Below are 23,728 nucleotides of genomic sequence, written 5' to 3' on the forward strand. Positions count from 1 at the left end.
TTAAGATGCCACAGAGGAATCCTACAGGCACAGCTAAAAAAAGCAAGAACGGAAGGCTTTGTAGGATCTCTTTCTCCCCAAGGGCAGCATCAAGCAGCCCCATGCTGCCTCCCTCCAGCCCATCTCCATACCACCCACCTCAGCCAGAGGGGGCAGTGTTTCCTTTCTATGACACTTTTTTTTTTTTAACCTCACAAAGTTAAAGCCCAAAGTGAACACAGGGCTCAATCCACTGGTACCCATTAGCCACCCTCCCACAGCAAAGCCACCCTCAGTAGGAAATGAACACAGTGTTTATAGCAATTTCTTTCTCAGATCTCAGGTGACATAACTGTTATTTTTTAAAGGGAGATATCTGACTGATTTTTCCCCCCACTTTCTTTTCAGCACTTTAAATACCTCAATGAAAAAATGCATGTGATTTAAGCTTAAAATCACGTAACTCCTTATTAAGTTACGTTTGTGACAATACCTTTGATAACTATTCTGCCCCAGCAAGGAATTGATATACACTTGTGATTGAAAAATAAATAAAATTAGCAGGGGGTTAGATGGCATTGTGGCTGCAGTACACCATATGGTCACAAAGGATATTAAAAACTGTTCTGGAAAATAAAAACCGAGTGATTGTGCCTTGTGAGTTCTGTTTAACATCTTAAAGTTACTGTTCTTCGCACATGCAAGTTAGGGAGGTTTTCTAAATGACTCGTGGTTTGGTTGTTACCTCAGGATTAGAACAGAACTTCAAAAATTGCACTATTTATACTTATCTATAAGACAGACTATCTTCTCTGCTAAAGATGCATGAGCATTCGATGGACTTATACAGGGGTCTGCAAACTACCACCCACAGGCCAAGTCCAGACAGCGTATGTTTCAGGGGAGTCCAGGAGGCAAATACAGTTTTTACATTTTTAAAGAGTTGTGTTTTGTTGTTTTTTTAAAGACATATATGCAACAGAGACCATGACCCACGTAGTCTAAAATATTTACTGTCTGGGCCTTTACAGTGAAGGTTTGCCAGCACCGATACAAATTTAAAGAGGGGAGAGGGACCCATTTGTAGAAACTTAATGTAGTCAAGTAGGTTATATATCCTTAGTGGTGCAACTATTATAAACCAAAGTAACTGAAATATCTTGACCTAAAAACAGAAACAGGGAAAAAATATATATGTTATCAAGGGGAAAAAAAAAAACAAAAAAGGGGACATCAAAAGCACTGGAAACAGTTAAGAAGAACCCAGTATTGTGCAGGTCAGGGTTCCTCAACGTTGGCATTGCTGATGTTGGCGGCTGGGGTAACCTGTGGTGTTGGGGGCTGTGTGTCCATTACGAGATGTTCAGCTGCATCCCCGGCCTCTACCCACCAGATGCCAGCAGCACCCTCCACTCAAGTTTCGCCAACCCTGCCAAGTGTCCCCTGATGGGGACACCATCCACCCTCCTGTCCCCTGACCCGCTGAGGTTCACTGCTGTAGGTTACTGTCCTTTTGTCCCCGCCTGCAATGCTAGCAAAAGACAATATTCCCCAAGTAGGTTTTCTCTGTGCCCTATGGGAAAAGGAGGAAAGCAGCAGTAACAATAATAGCAAACCAGAGATCCTGTTAATACAAGTATAGGATAGTGAAGCTGCGCGTTCGGAGTTGAGTAGCCTGGCATAAGAACCAGACCAGACTTACCTAAAACGCTGTGCCTGCTGAGCTAATGGTCCCGGGTACCTTCTGTTTGGAGACTGGTACAGCTGGGAAAGGATGGCCTGATTGGTTTTTTGGCTTGGATTATTAGCAAACTTTACAGTGATCGGCTCTGTGGCACCAGGAGGTTTCTGGCCGTTTAGGCCTTTGATAGCTTCTTCTGCCTCAATCCGCTTGTCAAATCGAATAAACCCTACACCCCTTGATATGCCTACGGTAGATTTGGGTAAGGATTTGGGAAAGAGAGAGGAGGAAAAGAAGAAAAGGATACATTAATTTTTCCTTCTCAAGAATGTGTTTTCACCCCCATGTTACATCTGCCACAAAAATCAGAGGAGGAGACGTTTACCGTAACTTAGTAGTAACTGAGTCTAGAATCACAAATTTGTATTTCTTAATGCATGAAGCCACCTATACAATTTGAATACCCATTATCACAGACCTCCCAATGAGCTAACAAGAAGAGGGAACACACTGTACGTCCACATTTTCTCTCCCTCCAATACACTCTCTTTAATAATGTCAGCTGCATGCCTGAGTTTCATTTTCCCAATTATGCTGCTGGACAAACAGTAATGACGGGCACAGTAGCTCCATTTCTTGTAACAAGGAGAACAGAGCCAGGCATTTGCTAAAAATGCTTAAAAGCTATGCTAAAAATACATGCACAGTGGTACAAAGATTTACTTCGGCTAAATTTTTAAATGTAATTCAACTTAATAATATAATACAAGGATACCGGTCCTTTAAGGAAAGTGTCTGAAGAGGTTTTCCGGGTTCCCTGAGGCTTCTCCGCTGCTTTAGCGGAGCTGTACTTTATATTAAGAGGTGAAAGGGGTTTTAAAAATAAATAAAACAGAAGGGAAGCCTCAAAGCGCCTGGCTTTAGCAACATTACTCCCGAGCACAGAACGCCGTTCCCTGCCTCCCGCTGTTCCCACGTGGAGAGATGAGAATGGGAAAGCGGAGGGATGACCTAATACCTGCCCAGCTTCTGAGAAATGGGAGAGGGAAGCCCAACTCATTCCATTTAATTAGCTAAACAGGCCAGTGGGGGTGGCCGTGGCTGGCCATCCTGAGATGAGCAGTTGCAGGGAAAGAAACACTTTCTTGGCGAGCAAACGGGTACCAGCAGTACCAGCTTGGAACTAGTAGCTAGAAACGTCTAGATGATTCAGAGAATGTCATCGAAGAAGAGAATGAGAGGTTCCTGAGAAAGATGGGCTGAGAAAACGGACTACACCATCCTGATTTAGGGAAACTTTGAAAACGCACGCAGGTCTCCTTGCTTTACAATTAATACTGTGCAAGGTCAATGGTTTAGAATTTCATTCTAAGGTAGGTAAGGTGTTTTGTTTTGTTTTGTTCCCAATATGCTTACCTCAGACAGCCCCTGTCACTTTACCTTCCCTATTTTAGGTATATCTGTTGCACATTATTACCACCTGATGGGTGAGTAACAAAACTGCAGGGTTTTTCATGTCAGGTAAAATGAATAATTTTTGCCCTGAAAGCCATACGTATAAAGATGAAATGGTGAAATGACAGGGAATATATTCTTTTAGTTACCTACTTGCTCCTATTAGGAATTAGTAACCCCTGGGGCTTAACTATTCCATGAAGAAAGCATCAGATTAGCATTGAAATGGCCTCTACACAGCCTGTCATCTAACCCAGGAGTCCTCACAGCTGAGCAGGCACCAAGCCCACCCTCACAGTTTCATTCATTAGGTTTTGGGTGGGGCGGCCAGGACGTTGTGTTTCTAACAATGTCCCAGGAGGATGCGGGTGCTGAGGGTGCTGCCGAAACCAGGTGGCAGGGTAGGTCCACCTGTCAGCCTAAGTACTCTGGACAGACTTGCAGTTCAGACAAGGCCCTTCTGTAACACAGGTGACACTTCCTCACAATTCACTGCAAAACCTATGGGTCATCCTCCCAAGCATGTATGCGATGGGAGCGGCTGCTCTACACACATAGCTCATCTTACGTGTGGTGCTTAGCCTCCTGTGAGTCTAATTAACAGCACAGGGGAGTATAACATGGGTGGCTTCTGATCAAATTCAGATCAACTAATTGGTCTTCCTTTGAAGAATTAAACACTTGGCCTGATTTAATTCTGTGGTTAATCCGCCTCTTTTAAAAAACAAAATATGATACTCTGGTACACAATGCATCTCTTGTGGTATTGTCATTATAAGAAAGGGAGACAGAGAGAAGGAAAAGGAGAGAGAAAAAGAAGAGGGAGAATGAAAGAGGCGAGAGAGAAAGAAGAAACACAAAGAAAGAAAAGAGGAAAGCCTACTATTTTCATTTTAAAAACCCACAAAATCTTAATGTGAGTGCTTGAGTCTATGGCACTACAGGTGATTTTCCCCTCTTGCCATATTTCTCTATTTTCAATATGTTTTAAATAGAATAAGTACTGCACCTGTAATAGGAAAATATACCTGTACTTTATTTTTAAAATCCATAATCAAATCTATATTGCTGGGTTTTAACTAAAAGATTTCCAGAAGAGCTCCCTGGCATACAAAAATTTTAATAAACATACCGGTCTTCTCATTTCAGTCTGGTTAAAAGTTAACATCAGGCATAAAATAAATGCTTAACATTCAAAATTTCAAACTCTTACACGTGCCGACACAACACAGCACGGGCCTGGAAATCAGCCTGAACAGCAACTGCCAGCGTTGCTGCAGCGTAACCTGCCCGTGGAGAACTGGCTGCATGTTGCTGCACTGAACTACGCGTTTCACAAAAATAAAATTGCTTATTAGTACTTTGTAAGGAGGATGGGGGCCTCTCTCCCGCAGCAGCTTGGAAATGAAGATTACAGCATCGGTAAATTTATTACAAGCCATGAAACAGGCTTCAAACCTGCACCTTCAGGGCGGCAATGACTCAAGCTCACTCACTCCACTCCACTCCCTATTTTTATCCATGCATATTTATGAACAATTCCAGCAGAAAATTGCATTTTCTGGCCCACATATACCTTTGATGTGTTCCAGAGGCAAGACTGCTGTATGGGAAGGCGGCACATTTCACAATCCGCCAGGCAGAAAGTGTGGAAGATTCCCCGGGGCAGCTGCCTACTTACCAGTGACCTGGTCAACTAGGATGCGAGAAGTAATAATGCGTCCGTATTGTGAAAAAAGCTGTTCCAACTCCTTCTGAGTCATCGTCTTCGGAAGTCCACTGACGTACAAATTTGCATCTCTGATAGAAGCTGAACTCGGGCGAGCATAGGAAACCTGGAAAGGGGGAACAACATCAGACATACATGCAAACTCAAGTACCTCCCTGCGAACTACAAAGGCGGCCTCCAGTTAGTGAGTGGTTTGTCCGTAAGGACCGTACAACCAACACTGAAGTTAAAGCAAGCCCAGCACTGCCTGTTTCACTCAGTGCTGGAGAAATTCTAAACAAATGGGAAATGCCATCCCCCCTGGGTGGAGAGAATATTTCCCCCTAGATTTGTAAGTTTCAAAACAGATCAGTGATGCACACAGCACAGGGCTACTTGTGCTTAACAGATTGTCCACAGTGGGGCCAACCACTAAACTAGGGATTTAGGCTCCATCCAATGATTAAGCTTCAGGACTCTAAAGTCATCTGATATTATTGTAACCTGTTTTCAATTCTCCCATCTCCAAGGGAGATGGTGCCACATTTCTAAAACAATTTACCCTGTTATCATTAAATAGGCCCCTTTGATTACTCCAAAATAACTTTTTATCACCTCTAAATTCTGAGATTTAAATATGGGATTGAGCTGTATCGCCTATCATCCTGTGTATTGTTTTCTTGCTCACAAGTCTTTCTAATCTTGATTTCAAAAGATCTGAAATTTGTTTATTGATTTTACCTGCAATTTTCTGTACCCTTTCAAAAAGCTTCTTATCTTTGACATATAGTACCCCAAATCCTACTAGGATGGAAGAGAAAATAAGTCCAGGTTGTTTATAATCAACATTCTTTACACAAGTTCACGTAGGGAGGAACTACAGCTGTCTCTCTTATCTCTTATCATTGTATCCTCAATCTCTTGGCACATGGTAGATGCTAAAATATTTGCTGAGTAAAGCCAATGTAATACCCCATTGATCCAATAGGTCCACAGTAGCTTACTGGACCACAGCGTTTAAGGGACAGTTCATCAAGTCATCTAGACTTTGCCCAAATTGTAATTGATTGCTCTCTGCCTATAAGCTATCTCTGACAAGTTTTAGATAGCTGAGTCTTATGTATTATTCCTAATCACATTCTCTTTGGTTTTAAGTGTAAGCACTTTTAGACTACCTGCAATGATAAAAACTTCACAATATATCCCCTCTTCCAGATGGTTCATGACAAAGGCAAATGGGTCTAATTCTAGGACTGACTTACGGGGTACCCTGTTATGATAACTTCTGCCTACTCATTTCATCCATTAGTATCCACTTTTAATCTACTTCACTGTTTATTTTAAAAAAAACTTTTCAATTTAAACAGTTTTGATATGAAATATCTTCTCCATGGTTTAAATTATGCTCATAGCTCTTTGTATAGTAACTTTTTTTTAATTTCCCAGGGGGTTTAAAGAGCAAGCCAGGTTTAATACTACTTTATAAAAGGTCTTGCTATATTTTATCCCTATCCTAATAGTGTGAACATTTAAAACTCTTATCGTTTATTCGAAGTTTGCTTATTAACTTAACACCTGTTGCCCCAAAGGCTATATTAGCACTGTCCTGTCCTACAGGCAAAAGGAGAAGATAAATAACTACTCATAGGCTACACTTTTTTCTGCCTAAACCCTTAAGAACAATGAACTTAAGGACAATGGACTTGGGGAACTATAATATAAGTGACAAATAAGAAATGAAGAAAAATTCCAAGTGATCAACAATGCAACGGAAATGGACTCTAGTCTTGGGACAGCGACGAACAGAGATAAACATAAAGCCAATGTATTCCTATGCAGTCAGTCAGTAAAGAACAATTTCCAATTCTCTGGGTAAGCTGGAATCCCACTGCTTGGACTCCCCTGGTATCTAATGGTCTCCAGGGCTTTATTTCAGGGGCAGGGAGCTCTCAGCAAGTCAGCTGTCAGTCTGCTCCAGATCACGTGAAAGTGTTCCCTTTATGAAGAGCCACTTCCCATGGGCAACAGAGTAAGCATCTTCTCAAAGTTTGGGCGGCTAACTTGCAATGGCTGATGAAGCAGGCAGTAGAGGCAGGCAGGCCCTCCATGAGTTCGAACATGGCATGAAAAGTGTAACAGTAGGTCAAGGTGACAGCTCTTTAAGCAATGTGCCTGGCCTCAAAACTGGGTTCCATTCATGATGGACAAATTCTTTTTTTAAAAATATATTTTATTGATTTTTTACAGAGAGGAAGGGAGAGGGATAGAGAGTTGGAAACATCAATGAGAGAGAAGCATCCATCAGCTGCCTCCTGCACGCCCCCTACTGGGGATGTGCCCGCAATCAAGGTACATGCCCTTGATCAGAATCTAACCTGGGGCCCTTCAGTCCGCAGGCTGACACTCTATCCACTGAGCCAAACCGGTTAGGGCATGATGGACAAATTCTTTAAGTCCATTACCACATAATTGTACTGGCTTTATGTGGTTATTAGGAATAATTAAATAATCTCTAAAGCACATAAAATGCTGAGCACAGAGCCTAAAAACCTAGGTGACTATATTATAAATATTATTTACCTCTACGTGCACCTGAAAATGTAGGTAAGGACCTAGACTATTAGACTTGGGAGTAACCTGAGCCCATTACTGTGTTCCAGAAAATTTACTCATGCAGTGACATTTACTGCTTTGTGCATTTCAGAGGAGTGTGGGTGGAGTGTTTTAAAAGTGATCCTAAAATATATTTAGGAAAACGGGTTTATATTTAGTGCTTATATAAAAGCTTTGAAAACATACTTGGGTCAGTTATGTTATCTGCTTTTATTTTTCCTTCAGTTCACATTGCTTAATTCCCAACCTGTAGTGACTATACTGTCTTATTTTCTGTATTCTTGATACATGTAGGGCCTTGATCCTGAAAAGCCTGCCCCTTCCTAGAGATAGTAAATGACTCCCCTGGTGAGCACCACTTTGATATACAAACCAACCAATCCAGAGCCCACACTGCTATCTCCTTTATCTAACTCACCAAACCAATATTTCCCCTGCCCTAAGTCACTGCAGGGCCCGGTACTAGACAACTAGGAACTACCCTGTAGCCCAGAGCTCTCCAAATTCTTCCAACTACCTAATGCTGACTTCACTCACCTAACTCTACCCTCCCTCACGCTTTCCTTCCATTAGAACCCCAATGAAGGCTCGGGGAGGCTCTGCCCTCTCCCCTCTGACACCTGACTGCCCCTGGTGCCTCCCCACATGGCCCTACATGGCATGCTGTGTCTGTTTCTAGACATTTTTGAGTATAAACTTCCTCCTTTATAACAAACATTTCTGCCTCCACAGGTCTTATCATACCTGATTAACACAAATCCTGGGTACACTTTTAGCACACAGCCATATTGTAAAGGCTCCAAGAATAACAAATCTCAAAACAGTATTTTTTAGTAACTTTGTCAATGAACTGGTTCCAATCGCCACAGGCAAGACAGAGGTACGAAATTGTTTGCAAACTCGTAGAGATAACAAACACTATTCCCATTTCCCTTACACTTAGAGGCTTCTGAGACTTCATTTGCAAAGCATTTTCAAATACAGTGTTTTATTTGTGCCTCACAACAACCCTGTGAGGTAGGGTAGGGCACACATTAGAATTTTATTGCTGGGGAAATAGGCATCGACAAGCCAAATAACATGACTAAGGTTATACACACATGTTCAACTCTTGATTCCAATTCCGATCTTCTGACCCCATGTTTTTGTCTACTTGTCTGGTTTCTCTGCCACAATACCACACGATAGTAACTAGTTTGGTACACTTGTTCTGAGAGTTTAGAAAAATTAAATGCCCCTTGGTTATTTCTTAAATACTCACAGAGTGAAAGTGAGCAGAGCAGAAAACATGATGGTACTAGAAATTATAATTAAGTCAAAAGTTATTTTATTTCATTTTCCATTAATATTTTTAAGTCACTTTTTCCAGGAAAAGGATGAGTGACCACCAATTGCAATTAACTAGAGAAACTGCATATCGTTATCAGAATTTTGGAATTAGTTTTATTACTTTCTTATTTTTAGAATGTAATTAAATGAGTAATGCACCACCCCACTCCACCCCTGCCCACTTCCCGAAATTCTGTAAGGGCAACTGAACCCCTCCCAGACCACTATGCTGTGTCTCACCTCGGAAACTTTATTGTTTCTGGGATCAAAGCCGCTCCCTTTCCCTCCCTCTAGCAAGGATAGCACTATAACCCACACCCTCCCTTCCAGGAAAATATGTCTTCTTCTCTTTCTTCCACCTTGAAGGATTATAAACAGAAACTATACTGAGACCAAAGGAGGAAGAAGACTAGTAGCAGTAGGATAAGGACTTGCACCTTTGAAGATTCACTTAAGCTTCCAGATCAAATTTTGCATCTGGCAATTGTCAGCTACCTTCCTTATTCTGATGTTTTCTGTGGATCTGGAGTACATGCTGGTGCCTTGCTTTTAATACCCATGGAGAGAACCACTCTTGGGCTATCTTAACCCTCAAAATGTTGTCTATCTTTGTGGTTCTTCAAGACTAAAATCCCTTAGAGAAGACCCAAGAGATGGTTTTGTTTTGTGGCGAGTTCTGTATGAGAAATACTTTAGTAGGATGAACCTCCAGCTCCTGGCCCAGTGGGGTCAAAAAAACTCCTCCTTCACCAAGTGCAAGCTGTTCTCCAAACAACATTCTCTGGATTAATAGATGGGTTTGGGTTTTAAATTTTCACTGCCATTTAAACAGGTGAATATTTAATGCCTGAGAAGCAAGGTTAGAAAATGTCAAAACTACTAAGTGAAGGATCTAATTTAAGAGGCAGCTAGAGAGTCTGCAATTTAAATATTTAAAGATAACACAGGGAGTACTACACTGAACAGCAATCTACTCCAATGACAGCAATTTAAAACTCAGGCTGATGCAGGAATTTCCCACAACCTTCCAAGTGATATAATAAACAAAGACAAGCAATACTGAGATTACGTGAGGGAAGAGAGAGGGAGGCAGTTACAAGTACCAGGCAAATAAATACTCTGGCCAATGGTTTCTCCATTTGTTCTTCACCAATGAGAGCAGATAGGACAAAATAGAGATAAAAATAGATGTATCAAAGTAATTAGGTCTCAAAAACAGAGTAGTTTAAAACAGTATATTTCTTATAATTAAAAACTCATTTCTTCATCAGCAACTGAAACTAATTATACATTAAGCATTCAAGGAAGCATATGCAGAATGAGCTATCAAAACCAAGGTAATCACCTTGCTGGGTGGTTCAGTTGGTTGGAGCGTCATCACATACACCAAAAGGTTGCAGATTCGGTCCTGGTCAAGGTGGGTACAGGAGGCAACAGATTGATGTTTCTCTCTTCTATCAATGTTTCTCTCTCTCTCTTCCTTCCTTCCTCTCTCTCTAAAAATCAGTAAAAACATATCCTCAGGTGAGGATTAAAAAAAAAAGGACACAATTACAGCATGCAGAATTAAAAGGAATGGAAATATGGAAAATAACTGGTATTTTAAATGTGCAGAGTAAAGTTTAAAATCCCTGAACATGACTTTCAATACAAGTCCATTTAAATGCTTTTGTCCAAAAACACAACTGCCTCCGCTTCTCTGACTCATCAGCGAAAAGATCAGTGACAATGGACATTAATGAAAGAGATTAAGATGATAAGGTCTATAAATGAACAAAGCAATTCCTTCTCCATTAAAGGAAGGGCATTTGAAAAATCTCCCACTGGTGAGATCACCACTGAACAACTTCCATCACTTGTCAATTACTGACCTAGGACTACAAACATTCTGAAAATTAGACACTTGCCACTTCTAAAGCTCCATTCAATCTCTCCCGCGGAGGGGAGTGCTCACCGTCGGTCATCGCTGTGCCATTTAAACGGAGAGTTAATTGCTGTTCTTATAAAAGATGGAGCCTTGGTGGGGCTCTCTGAAAAATGACACTGTCACTAAATGAAAGTCAGCTGTGACTCTGGTGCTCAGTAACAAGGGTCTTGTGCCCAGAGCAAGGCCTTACGGACAGGTGACCACACTGGACCCTCCAAAAGAGCCCAGAAGTAAAATACACAGAAGAATGTGGCCTCTCGCCTCAACTCAGGCCACAGCCCTCAAAATTCACCCAAAAGAAGGATGTGTACTCTGATCTTCTAAGTGCAAAATCCTAGCAGGAACAGGATTCCAACATACACTGAGGCATATACAGGTAGCCTAGGCCAAGATTAGGTTTTACATAAAAACAGACATATCTCACAAAGGGTTGCAGATGAGTAAGCCTCCGAGAATAGAGCAAACAGAAATAGGTCCATCAGAAACTAAAGAACAGCTCCAGCAAAGGTGTTAGAGCTAAAAGGGATAATCACACCTCGAAGGAAGACTTAGCGAAGGTATTCCAGTGATGGCGAACCTATGACACGCATGTCAGAGGTGACACGCAAACCCATTTTTTTGGTTGATTTTTCTTTGCTAAATGGCATCTAAATATATAAAATAAATATCAAAAATGTAAGCCTTTGTTTTACTATGGTTGTAAAGATCAAAAAATTTCTATATGTGACACGGCACCAGAGTTAAGTTAGGGTTTTTCAAAATGCTGACATGCCGAGTTCAAAAGGTTCGCCATCACTGTATTATACATTGGGGTAGTTAGCTTTAATAGGTATTTCAAGACACAGAATTTAGAAAAACTACATCAATGGGAAATACAGATGGAACCTCAAATGTTACCGAGACTGGATTTGTTGAATTCTTTAAGTCTACACAAAGATTGTGTTCATTCAAGCGAGCAGCTCAGAGATACCGAGGAATACATCTGATCACGTTATGCTCTGCTTCAGTTCCCCCAGGGGCTCCCTAATGCTCTAAGATTAATTTCAAATGTCTCAGACCTTTATGCTCAGGACACTAAGTACATCTTCTACATAAAAACACACAACCTTCAGTGTTTCCCAAAGCTTTCTGCTCTCTCACTTCCCTGGTTGTGTCCCAAGACACCAAACAAAACCTTGGAAGGGGGATTCAACGACCTTAACCCTTTGTCAAGGGGTTTTCCTTTAACCCATTGGTTGTAACAGTCTGAAACCGCACAAGTTTCTGGCAAAATGAGTTATTGGGAAGATGACCAGACATTTACAAGGAAATACCAGAAGAGAGATATTCAAGAAGGTAACAACCTTAGCTTTGCTAAATATCTTCTTATATACACCTGAAATAAATCAAAATGAGTCATCCCATTACAATAGTTACTGTATTTCTTCTAGTAATTCCTAAGAATTATTTATGTACTTGAGAAAATCTAGTATTGGTGGGATGTGGGGAGGAGGATTGAAGAGAGAAAAATCAAACTAAGAATCCTACAGCTAGTGTTTTACAGCAATTACATTAAAAAGTACCCAGAATAGTCAGAATCTCTTAGGTATCAAACATGCCTGCTTTTTAAAAAAAAACTGGATGCCATTTAATGGAAAGGGAAAACAGCAAGTGGTTGTTTACAGGAGAGAGACTGCCCGACTTCACATCATGTTGGAGCTTTAGTGCAACATAGGAAATAAACTTCCAGGCAGCCGATTCTTACATCCAAGTTAAAGACGAAGCTAAGACTTAATAATGTCATAAGTGATTATAGATGGCATTGTTAAAAGCAACACTAAACCTACTGCATAGCCACAGAAAAACAAAAGTATTCTGGTTGAAAGATTTGTATTAAGCAACGAATCATAAACTGGAGACTTGGCAAATTAGATTTCCTTTTTTCACACACCTTCAACTCAGCCTCTGAAAAACTAGGCTGAGCAGAATTTATTAAATGCTACCGAACACCGTTTCATCCATGTGTATCAATTAAATGAGGGTCCAAACAGACTGTCTTTGACAGACATCTTCATTTTTTATTGAAGTGTGATAGTTGGCAGATCCTATCTGTCCTTTTATTGTTGCTTCTGCTTGCCTGCTGTACTCACTTGGTTCAAAAAGGGTTCTCAGGCTGGTAAAGGCCAACAGGGAGTCCACAGTAGAGATATTCTTGAAATGCAACTCAGAGAAGCCACACATGCCTTCCAAATTCCTAAAGACCTCTGCATGTGAGAATTCAACAAAGAATAAAACACAAGCAGAGCAATGGTATGAATATGGCATCTGAGGAAGGAGTGGTGGCCGTTAAACGAAATTCACTACTGCAGTGGTGGTGGATTAGTCATGCCAAGGTCTAAGCAGGAATCTATCAATCAAAATATTCCATATTCCATTTCCAAACCTAAAGCCATCACTTAGCCCATTAAAATTTTAGGAAGCGATTACATTAAAGCGGCACACACACAAAATAGATGGAGTTCCAGCTGTAACCAGCAGAGTCCATTCTTATACGCTCTGCCTTAGAAGTGTCAGTAGTGGTTAAGAAAGCAGACTCCCTTACTTTTAATATTAACAATGAGAAATGAGCCCAGCCAGTGTGGCTCAGTGGGTAAGCACTGACCCATGAACCAAGAAGTCACCAGTTCGATTCCGATCAGGGCACATGCCTGGGTTGCAGGTTCCAGCAAGAGGCAGCTGATCAATGTTTCCAACTCTCTATCCCTCTCCCTTCCTCTTTCTCTAAAATCAATTTTTAAAAAAAACTATTAAAAATAAGTAAAAATGAGAAATGACCCTGTATTTATATGGGCACATAATCTTTCAAAATTTTAAGCATGAATAGGAGGCAGAAGAAAATGTATTATTACTGGTGAGGCTCTGGCTACAACAGAGTGTACTATGAAGCAGTGGCCAGAAATTAATGCTTGTACTAGAGCAAAGTCAAGGAGTAAAAGCATAAGGCATGGAGTCGCACAGAGCTAGGTCCAGATCTGGGCTCTGCTGCTTGCTTGTCAGTTACATAACTCTGGGATAATTCCCTTTGGTACTTTGAAACCTTCATTTCTTTATTTGTAATTTGATGTTTAATACTCCTTACCTCACAGGGACCTCATAAGGATTAAACAGAGTAACAGAACTATTAACACAGAGCTGGAGAACCATAGTAATGTTTTAATCTTAATGTAATGATTTCATGTGTATAATCTCGTAACAGCACAGCTAATGACAGCTCCTGACATTTATTAAGTTCTTCCCATGTGCCAGGCACTATTCTAGGTATATTACATATACTACCTCAACTCAGTAGTCGGCAAACCGCAGCTCGAGAGCCACTTGCGGCTCTTTGGCCCCTTGAGTGTGGCTCTTCCACAAAATACCACGTGCGGGTGCGCACGTTCACTGCGATTGAAACTTCGTGGCCCATGCGCAGAAGTCCGTTTTCGGCCTGGGCGAGTCTATTTTGAAGAAGTGGCGTTAGAAGAAGTGGGGGGTGGACATATAGAGAGGATGAACGAAAGGAGATAGACAAAACAAGTATACAAGACGAGTGTGGATGGGAGAATTGGAAGGGGTCGACCTCAGCGAACATACCTCAATCAGATTGAGGATGTTTTTAGCAAAGGCCAGCTTAGGAGTACCCTAATTAAGTTAATAACAATGTACCTACCTATATAGTTTAAGTTTAAAAAATTTGGCTCTCAAAAGAAATTTCAATCATTGTACTGTTGATATTTGGCTCTGTCGACTAATGAGTTTGCCGACCACTGCCTCAACTGATCCTCACAAGTGTATTAACTGAGTATTATTTCCAGCATCCCAGTTTATCAAAGAAAAAACTCAAATATACCACTGTCTCTTAGATCAGATAAGAAGACACAGAGTGGGAGAACTTGACACAAGGAAGAGGCATCCCTTTAACAGAAAAGCAGTTCAAAGATGAAATAACTAAGGCTTTTTCCAAAGTCATGGCAGTTATAAAAATGAAGGTACATTAATTATTACATTAAAATACAATCTGTAATACAAATTTGTAATTACGGCTTATAATTATGATATTATAAAATATTGCTTGTATTTTGTAAGACAATGGCAGATGAGAGTTTGTGAGAGCCTGAAGCCTGGATGAAGCATGAGGCTGGTACAAAAGGCCAACTTCATTTTATTTCTCTAATCAAAACCCTCCCACTTCCTCCTCCTCTCTTGTAGAGATATGCTAGACCCTAAAGTGAGGAGCAGGATGAAACACAGAGGATACTTTTTGGGGAGACAGCAGTAGAAACAACAACGGGATTTCAAATTGCGCCTGATTTAAGGTTAGGGCTACACGTATGTTTCTGAATGTGGAATGGGCTACAAGGCTCTGTGATCAGTGCCTAAAGCAACGTGATTTCACAGAGAATAAACCAACACTAAGAAGGCTAGACAAGTAGGCAGCCCTGTAAATTCTTGTCTAGACACTTCCATTAAATACCCTCTGAGGACCCAAGAGGCTGGAGGAAGAAAGGAAGGCTCGGGACTCAGTATCCCATGTGTTTGGGCTTCTAGTCAGCCAGATAGCAGGCTGCCTCAGTGCCTCCTCCCGGGGTAGCAATGCTGTTATATTGTCAGGCGTTAAGCTCCTACAGGGTTGTAACTAACTCTTACATATATATGTCTCACACACCCCACGTAGGCACTCCGATACCTGCTGAGTAAATATATCCCAGGGCATCCTGCAGGGGCTACTTCTGAAGTACCTCTCAGGCAAGATGATTAGAAGGTACGGTACTTGCCCAAACTACCTGGCTTTTTATGCCTCTTGGAAACAATACAAAAGTTAAATTGGCTGATACTGGTAGAAAAACAGACATACTCATTCACTTCTTTGAAAGCCGTTCTCCAGTAACAGCTTCTTAAGGGTCCTTTCAACACACTACCTGGTGAAAGTAGAGTGGAGCTGTTTAAGAAAAACCGCCATGGCCTGGTGGCTCAGTTGGTTGGAGCATCGTCCCGTACACCAAAAGGTTGTGGGTTTGATTCCTGGTCAGGGCATGTACAGGAAATGACCAATCGATTCTCACACTGATGTGTTGCTGTTTTCTCTCTCTCTCTCTCTCTCTCTCTCTCTCTCCCCCTCCCTCCCTCCCTCTCTTTCTAAAAATCACCAAAAACATATCCTCATGGAAGGATTAAATAAAAAGAATAAAGCCAACTAGTACTGGTTAGCAATGTATGGGGGAAAAGGTTCTCAACAAGCCAATGTCGGTGGGTACACATCCTAGGGCTTTCACAAACTCCATCCATGGTTTCACAGAGAGAGAAAATATATGAAAGAGAGTGACTGATGCACAAAGACAAGGGCAGATGGACATTACGTAGAAAATCTCCCATAAAGGGATAACAATAGTTAAATCTTCATTTATTGTAAAAAAAGAAAAAAAAAAGGAGCAGGTTAAGTCCTTCACACATCCTTCATTTGACATCTTCCATGAGTAGTAATGCCTATCAAGAAGTGAAGAGTTGCACTTTTAATTTCACTTAAATTGTGAATATTTCTCTCTTTGAGAATACAGAGCAGGTCTCCCCTATTTCTTATAAACAATGTAGAGGAACTTCCTCATTCAGGATTTATTCCTAGGAGTCTGTTTTCTGTGAGGAGCCTAGGAGCCTAAGTTTTCTTGAAGACAAAGATGCCTGCCCTCAGAGAGCAGACCACAACCAGGAGAGAAAATCCTGTGCAGTGAAAACTAAGTCCTTTTAAGCGCCAAATAAAACTTGGTAAACAATGACCATGGTATAGGCAGAGGATGACCCACGGCAGGAGGGAAGACTCAGATTCTGCGTATTTAAGGATGAAGAGCCCAGCGGAGATCAACATTCTGCAGGACAATGAAAGCACTGAGTAGGGAGCTGGGCAGATTCTGGAGCTCTTCAATGTCAGGTGAAGCTCTTCTGAAAAAGGCAGTGACAGTCTACAGAAATGTGTATGTCATGTACCTGTACAATATGCACACAGGTGTGCCACCAGAAGCCAGCTGAGGAGAATGGTCAAAATCAGTGTGGCAATAAAAAAGCTAATTTAAATACCATCTGCAGTAAGTTTCCTTTTGTCCTATAGCTAGAAGAAAAACTGCTTGGCTACCAAGTTCACTCAGCTATCCAAATCTTCTTTGACCTACTTACACACACAGTAATGAAAATATAATGATCCTTTCTCTGTGTGGAGACTACTCCGTAGAAAATGTCCATCATGTTGCCATTTGTAAATATCTTAACCGAGACTCGCAGGTTGCCAGGGATCTTTGCAGAACGAGGCAGGTGTGTCCACAAACAAATGAATTCATCTGCCCAAAATTCATCCCTATAGTTCTTATATGTTAGGTCTTCACTTAAGAAGTATAAATGGCCCTAACCAGTTTGGCACAGTGGATAGAGCATCAGCCTGTGGACTGAAGAGTCCCAGGTTCGATTCTGGTCAAGGGCATGTACCTTGGTTGCCGGCACATCCCCAGTAGGGAGTGTACAGGAGGCAGCTGATCGATGTTTCTCTCTCATTGATGTTTCTAACTCTCTATCCCTCTCCCTTCCTCTCTGTAAAAAATCAATAAAATATATATTTTTAAAAAAGAAGTATAAATGTAAACTATGGGGCCAGGTATAATCAAAGTTTGCTACCAACCATTTTTTTTTTTTTGGAGAAGGTTATTACTTGGTAAATAAGCACACTTAATCGTTTTCAGGTGGAAGTTTTTTCCAAAAAGTACATGTCACTTAAAGGCCTGTCTTCGCTTTTGGACGAGATGTTCCTTATGCGTTACCTTTCTTCTTCCTCTGCCTGATAAAACAGGAAGTTTGTTGTGTAAAACCCTCTCACCTCCGAGAGCACTGCAGAGGCCTCTCGACAGCCAGTGACTTATCCATCCACTGCACTCATTCACTTACACATTCAGATGACGGCCGCATGAGTCAGAGCTGTCTCCCCAGCTGCCCAATGACACCAAGGAACAGATCACATCTTGTCATACTTTAGCACAGCTGCCTGGTACATCCTAGGCACTTAAAATGCTTGATGAATCCAGCACTTACTTAATTACTCACAGATATCCCCTACCCCAGATGGTATAACCATGATTGTACAGACTCAGAAAACAATTTACAATTAAATGTTTTTAACATCACCTTTAATTTTTTTGTCCTTTATTTGAGGAGAGGGGGAGAGAAGGAGATGAACATTAATAACTTTTAGAGCACATGACCTTCCCTGAAAACTTAGCGACTAACCATTGCTCTTGTTATATAGAATATAATAAGGCCCTAATGGGATGGGACTCTTGACGATGATAATCAGTTTCACCAAACCTTTAATGTATATTAAAATAGTATTCAAACTTCCAAAGGAAAATTTCTAACAATCTTTCTCTTTTAAACAAAGGACATTTTATTTGTATAATCCCCCTTTAAACACCTGTTGTAAATGTTAAACAGTCTGCAACGCATGCTGCTTATACAAGCAGACCTCCTGCTTGTACAGGCAGACCTCCTGCTTGTACATCAGGCAGACCTCTTGCTTATACAATGGGCAGACCCCCTGTTTATACAAAAGGCAGACCTCCTGCTTATATAACAGGCAGACTTCCTGCTTGTACAACAGGCAGACCTCTTGCTCATACCACAGGCAGACCTCGGGGTTTACTGTGCTTCACAGATGTTGTTTGTTTTACAAATTGAAGGCAAGACCCTCCACTAGCAAAAAGATTACTACCAATTTTTTTGTGGGAGTCTGGACTCAAACCCACATCTCTGGGGTATGCCAGCATCACAAGTAAACTGTTATAGCCAAGACTTAGTGTTTTGACCCAACTGTCAAGTATCTGGTGTGTGCATATGTGTATGTGTACACACACACAAGCACAAAAAAATTTAGGAAACCAACTCACTTTCTTTCAAGGGTAGCCTGTCCTTGGTAAGCCTGACTGGTATAAACCATATGCCATTAAGAAAAAAACAGGGCAGCCTGGCCACAGTGGCTCAGTGGTTGAGTGTTAACCTATGAACCACGAGGTCACAGTTTGATTCCTGGTCAGGGCACATGCCTGGGTTGCAGACTCGATCCCCAGTGGGGGGCATGCCGGAGGCAGCCAATCAATTATTCTCTCTCATCATTGATGTTTCTATCTCTTTCTCCTTCCCCCTTCCTCTCTGAAATCAATTAAAAATCCATTTTTTTAAAGAAACAGGGAAGTTACAGGAAATACTTTGGATTGTCTTTGCATGTCCCATCTCTCAAATAGGCCTGCATGAAAATTTGTGTGAGATAAGAGATGTATATATGTGTGTGTAATGTATGGAAAAGAAATATGTATCATATGATCAAGAGAAAAAACGGATAATGAAAATGTTATTACAAGCCCTCCCAGAGACAAAGAAAATTTTACTTATACATATTTTATAAATATGGCATAAGTCATAAAAAATTTATTCAATAGGTAATTTAAAAGGGATAGCCCTTAAAATATTACTAGTACATTACTAGCCCCTACAACCTTACTACATGTTTTATAACTTCAAACCTGCCAAGGTATTTTTCTCTCAACATGATTAGACATTAGAGAATCATCACAGGGAACGCTTTTCTAAATGAACTGATTTGCAGGACTAATAGTCTCATTTGAGACAATCCCTCATCCTCCAAATACCTATTAGACACCTGAGCTGTATATTCCCCCGAACAGTTTTAACAGAAAGTAATTACTGTATTCCTAAAGCCTTCTATATGGCAGTTGTGACAATTTTACAAAAATGAGTGTTTTTAAGGAAAACACTTACCAACAACCTTCACTGGACATAATCAAGAAATCGTATCATTCATTCATTGTCATTCATAGAACTCCTCCAGAAATTTAAAGAGGGGCAGTGCCTTGGGTGCTCCTCTGCCCCGGGTGTGTGGGAGCACCTCACTTTATCTTCAGAAGGCAGTCCTTCGGTATTTAATTACACTGCTGGGAGCACCCAATGGTCAGGCACCATGTCCTTTCCCTGGGTCTTGCTGAGTGATAGCATCAATAACATTCACTGGCTATAATTAAACAGCCAAATAGTAGACCCTTTGCCACTTGGTAAATCAATGTTCTCTAATACTCAGAGAACAAAGCACAGAGGTGAGAGGGGTGTTTTCAGCCCTCACCTTCACAGTTCATTTGACTTTGTGCGCCAGAGTAGTTTGCAGACAATGCATATTTCACAATTCCCCCAAGACACTGGTTAATGAAGAAGAACTAAAGAAAATCCTGCAAGTTGGTGACGATGACTTATTAACCCATTTTTGCAAATCTGAGCAGAACAGAGGCACGCTAAGCACTTGGCAATACTATACACGGCTTTCATATAACTTTGGGACTAAATTCAGCTTGTAAGTCAAAAGGTTTATAAATTAAGGCAGCATACACTCATTTTTTCCTTTAAATATTTATCGTATGTTCTGTGGGGATGTTCTTATGATAATAGAGCAAATTCCGATTTGTTCAAACCCTGACTAGAAAGTTCAAATATCCACATACTGGGAAGTGCTGGGAGAAGCGTGCAGTTAGGAGCCTATAAATGAGTCAAATTTTAATTGCATTGTAAAAGCAACTTCCATAATCTAAGGATTCACAACCACCCTGAATCATGTAATTCAACTCATCTCTATACTACAAAACACTCATTTTAAATAAATGGGTGCCAAAAGAACTATACTGTAAATTCCCCATTCTCAGAATCAAATATTATATGATGTGTATGTACTTGTAATGCTAAAAGTATTTAACATCATTCAAATGCTCCGAAAATGAGCAAATTGTGTGTGTGTGTGTATGAGAGAGAGAGAGAATAAGTGTATATTTTTAAAGTAATTCCAGTATTATATTTATTAAAAGTATATGTTAATCCTAAATATCCCAGACAGTTTATGATAGAATCCACAAGCAAACATCTTATTTACATACAGATTTCTTTTGAAACCCCAGATGTATGCAAGCACAAATCATTAAGGTCCGCTATGGGTCTCCCATCAGACCCCCACCTGGTAAGACTCACCTGTGGTGGTATTAAAATAAAACTCCCTTGGCCTCATTTTGCAGATAAACACATATAATAATTCTTGACCAGGGCCCAGAAACTTGAACTTTATCAACTACCCTACTTCAGTGATCCTGAGAAACACTCAGGTTTTGGCAGTCCCTTCTTTTGAAGGATTTAATATAGGTCATCCTCAAACTCTGGGGTGAATTCGGGTTCCCTAGAGAACTCTCCTCCTCACCACCCACCAATGTTAAGTTCCTGGTTTCTGAATAAGACAATTTCCCAGGTATCTTGAAAAGTAAAGTACATGTGAATATAAGTTACCCACAAATACAAAAATGTAAAAATAAAACAAAGCCCATAAAAATCAATCCAAAGGTATTTCCAGAAAACAGACTGGTTGGGTGTGGCCCACGTGGATTAGGCAGCCCATCGGCTTGGCCAATCTCCGCAAAGGGCTGCTGTGCTTGATTGATTTGACGAGGTCAGAGCTTTCTAGGCATAAGAACAGGGTGGTCTGGGTAAAGCAAGCGGCAACCTGTGAGATTCGAGAGTCATTTAACAACATTTGTGGAAACTGAAGCTTTTTCTGGACTGTCTGTCTCCAGGACCAGGTAGGTGCTCTGCTTTTCCTTGCCCTTCCTGCTGCTCACCTGAAGGTCACTTCAAGACTCATTAGCAACCCTAGGAACCTAAGCAGGAAGGATTAAACTTCTCATTCCTGTGGGAGAAGGTAACCTTACACTAATGACCACAAAACAGATCGCATTACCATGATGGATTGATTTTTTTCAAAATCCATCTCTCTATTACACCAGGTAACTACTGTAATTTTTTAACTATCCGACTAAATATTGTGACTTTCTTCAGAGTAAAAGTAGTTTTTTCATTCCTCCCCAACTAGGTTTCTAAAATACAACTTACTGTGGAAAAGGAAGATGGGAAAACCTCGGGATCGTCTCGACCTTCTCTCTCTCCGGAAGTAACAGGTCAGCACAAGTATGTCCTACCTCCAGATGTCTAGCAAAATGTTTCACAATCACTGTGCAGCCTGGTACCATCACCCTCATTTTTTAAATGAGAAAACTAGACTGGGAGAACAAAAGCAGAGCTCAAATCCAGGGCTTGTGACTCCAAGTCCTGAGGCAGCATTCAAAGAAGTTCTTCACAGGAGGGGTCGGGAGGGTGGGCAGACCAATAGCAGATTCCTGTATTGTTTTAAAAAATGTAAAGCCCCCTCTCTCACTTGCCCATACACAGTATGTCGAGAAACTTCCCGAAGTAAAAACTCCACAAGTAATTCTGCTGCAGCACTTGCAGCTGAGAGCTGATGCTCAAGGCGACGACAAGAAAACCTGGCATAGGGGAGTGAGAGAAAACGGACACAGGTGCTTTTCTAAAGAGTCCACACTAATTAGAGACAGACGCACTTTGCTGCATTTTTTAAACTAGCATCTATGACCTGCAAGAACCTACCAGAAAAAAACAATGGTTAAAGAATGGGTAGCATCCTATAAAACAGAGATTCAGAAAGTTACTGTAACTCCTTTACTGTCCAATTACCAGTGAAATACTGAAATCGATGTTAACTCACCGAGTTGCTAATATGACCCCCAGATATGTATTTCCTTCTCAAACTGGAGGTCTGGCTGTCTGAGTGCTCAGCCTGGAAGACAGCAGAGGTTTCCCGCCACTAGGCCCAGCCCCACATCTTCGCACCCACAGAGATCTGATGCGGAACGTCTCCGGACACTAAATGCCCCAAATTCAGGTCCCCAAGAGAACATCCACTTTGTTTGCAGTGGAATCTACAACCTGGTTCTAAGGAAAACACTTGAGTATCGATAATGTGAGATGGAAACTAACAACAATAAAAGCTACAGGTACCAGCCAACGTTATATTCTGGTCCCAGTAACAAGCACTGTTAGCCATATCGTTTTTTGAACCCGTCTCTTAACCTGAGCTTCATTTCACTGATCGAAGGGAGTATTTGCCTGCCTACAAGAGATGGCTGTTTTTTGAATCCAGACAAGTAAAAGGATAAAAGCCCCATGAAAACACTACAGAAAGCGGATACAACAATGAATTAAGGGACCCTTCTTTAAAACTTAGCACACCTTCTTAACCTCTCAAGCTAGCTTGGTAATAAGACAGACTGCAGCCACCAAACTGACCTACTCCTGAGCCATAAATGAAAGACAAGCCCTAGCCAGCCCTACCCTTAAAGGGCAGGGGGAAAAGCAAGCCGACAGGTGCTAACAGTGCTGGCAGAAATGCCTCTGCTGATGCACTTTTTTGAAACAGGCAGGAACGGCGGAGATGTGCTTAGGTAAGAAAAGGATCTATAAACCCCTCCTTAAAAGAAGATGGTTCAGTCCACGGCAGAGACCCTCTCCACCACCCCCTTCCAGGGCTTACCAGCAGGGATGGACAGGAAACAGGCTGGGACAGGGGAACCCTCCACCTCAGCCTTCCCTCTGTGCGGGCACAGCCTCTGCCCCAACAACTGTGGGAAAATAGCTACAGAAGAGCCACTCAGAAATATCCCGTCACTGCTCTCTGGGAATTTTCGAATGTCTAAGTCCTACTTTGGTGAGAGCGTGGAAAGAGCAGGAGTAAGACAACAGGCCTGACGTCAAAACCACCGCGTTGTGGACCCTGCGAGGCCACCCACCCACACTCTCTACATCAGCGGTCACCAACCTTTTGGACCTCACAGACCACCAGTGGTCCAGGGACCATGGGGGTTGGCGATCGCTGCTCTAGATCATCCTGTACAAGTAACAACCTCGGGGGCTTTTGTGTTTAAAAAAAAAATCACAGAAGAAATCAACCAATGAACTTGTATGCATATATGCACATAACCCATGGACACAGACAATAGTGTGGTGAAGGCCTGGGGTGGGGGGCAGGGATGGGCTGGAAGAGGTCAATGGGGGGAGAAGGGGGACATATGTAATACTTTCAACAATAAAG

The 23,728-nt window shown here is 41.4% G+C and overlaps 1 protein-coding gene across 9 annotated transcripts in view; it reads right to left on the reverse strand.

The window, feature by feature from the left end:
• Positions 1–23,728, reverse strand: part of ELAVL2 (ELAV like RNA binding protein 2) — a 163,650-nt gene that overhangs the window by 9,748 nt on the left and 130,174 nt on the right. For all 9 annotated transcript variants that reach the window (XM_070400845.1, XM_070400847.1, XM_070400849.1 and 6 more), the window contains 2 exons: positions 4,797–4,950; positions 1,682–1,907 (listed from right to left, as the gene is read on the reverse strand). In XM_070400845.1, coding sequence (XP_070256946.1) covers positions 1,682–1,907; positions 4,797–4,950 — 380 coding nt within the window. The remainder of the gene's footprint in view (positions 1–1,681; positions 1,908–4,796; positions 4,951–23,728) is intronic.

Source organism: Myotis yumanensis, unplaced genomic scaffold (assembly GCF_028538775.1).
Source record: "Myotis yumanensis isolate MYYU_CA2020_CCGP unplaced genomic scaffold, mMyoYum1.0.hap1 SCAF_21, whole genome shotgun sequence".
Lineage (NCBI taxonomy): Eukaryota > Metazoa > Chordata > Mammalia > Chiroptera > Vespertilionidae > Myotis > Myotis yumanensis.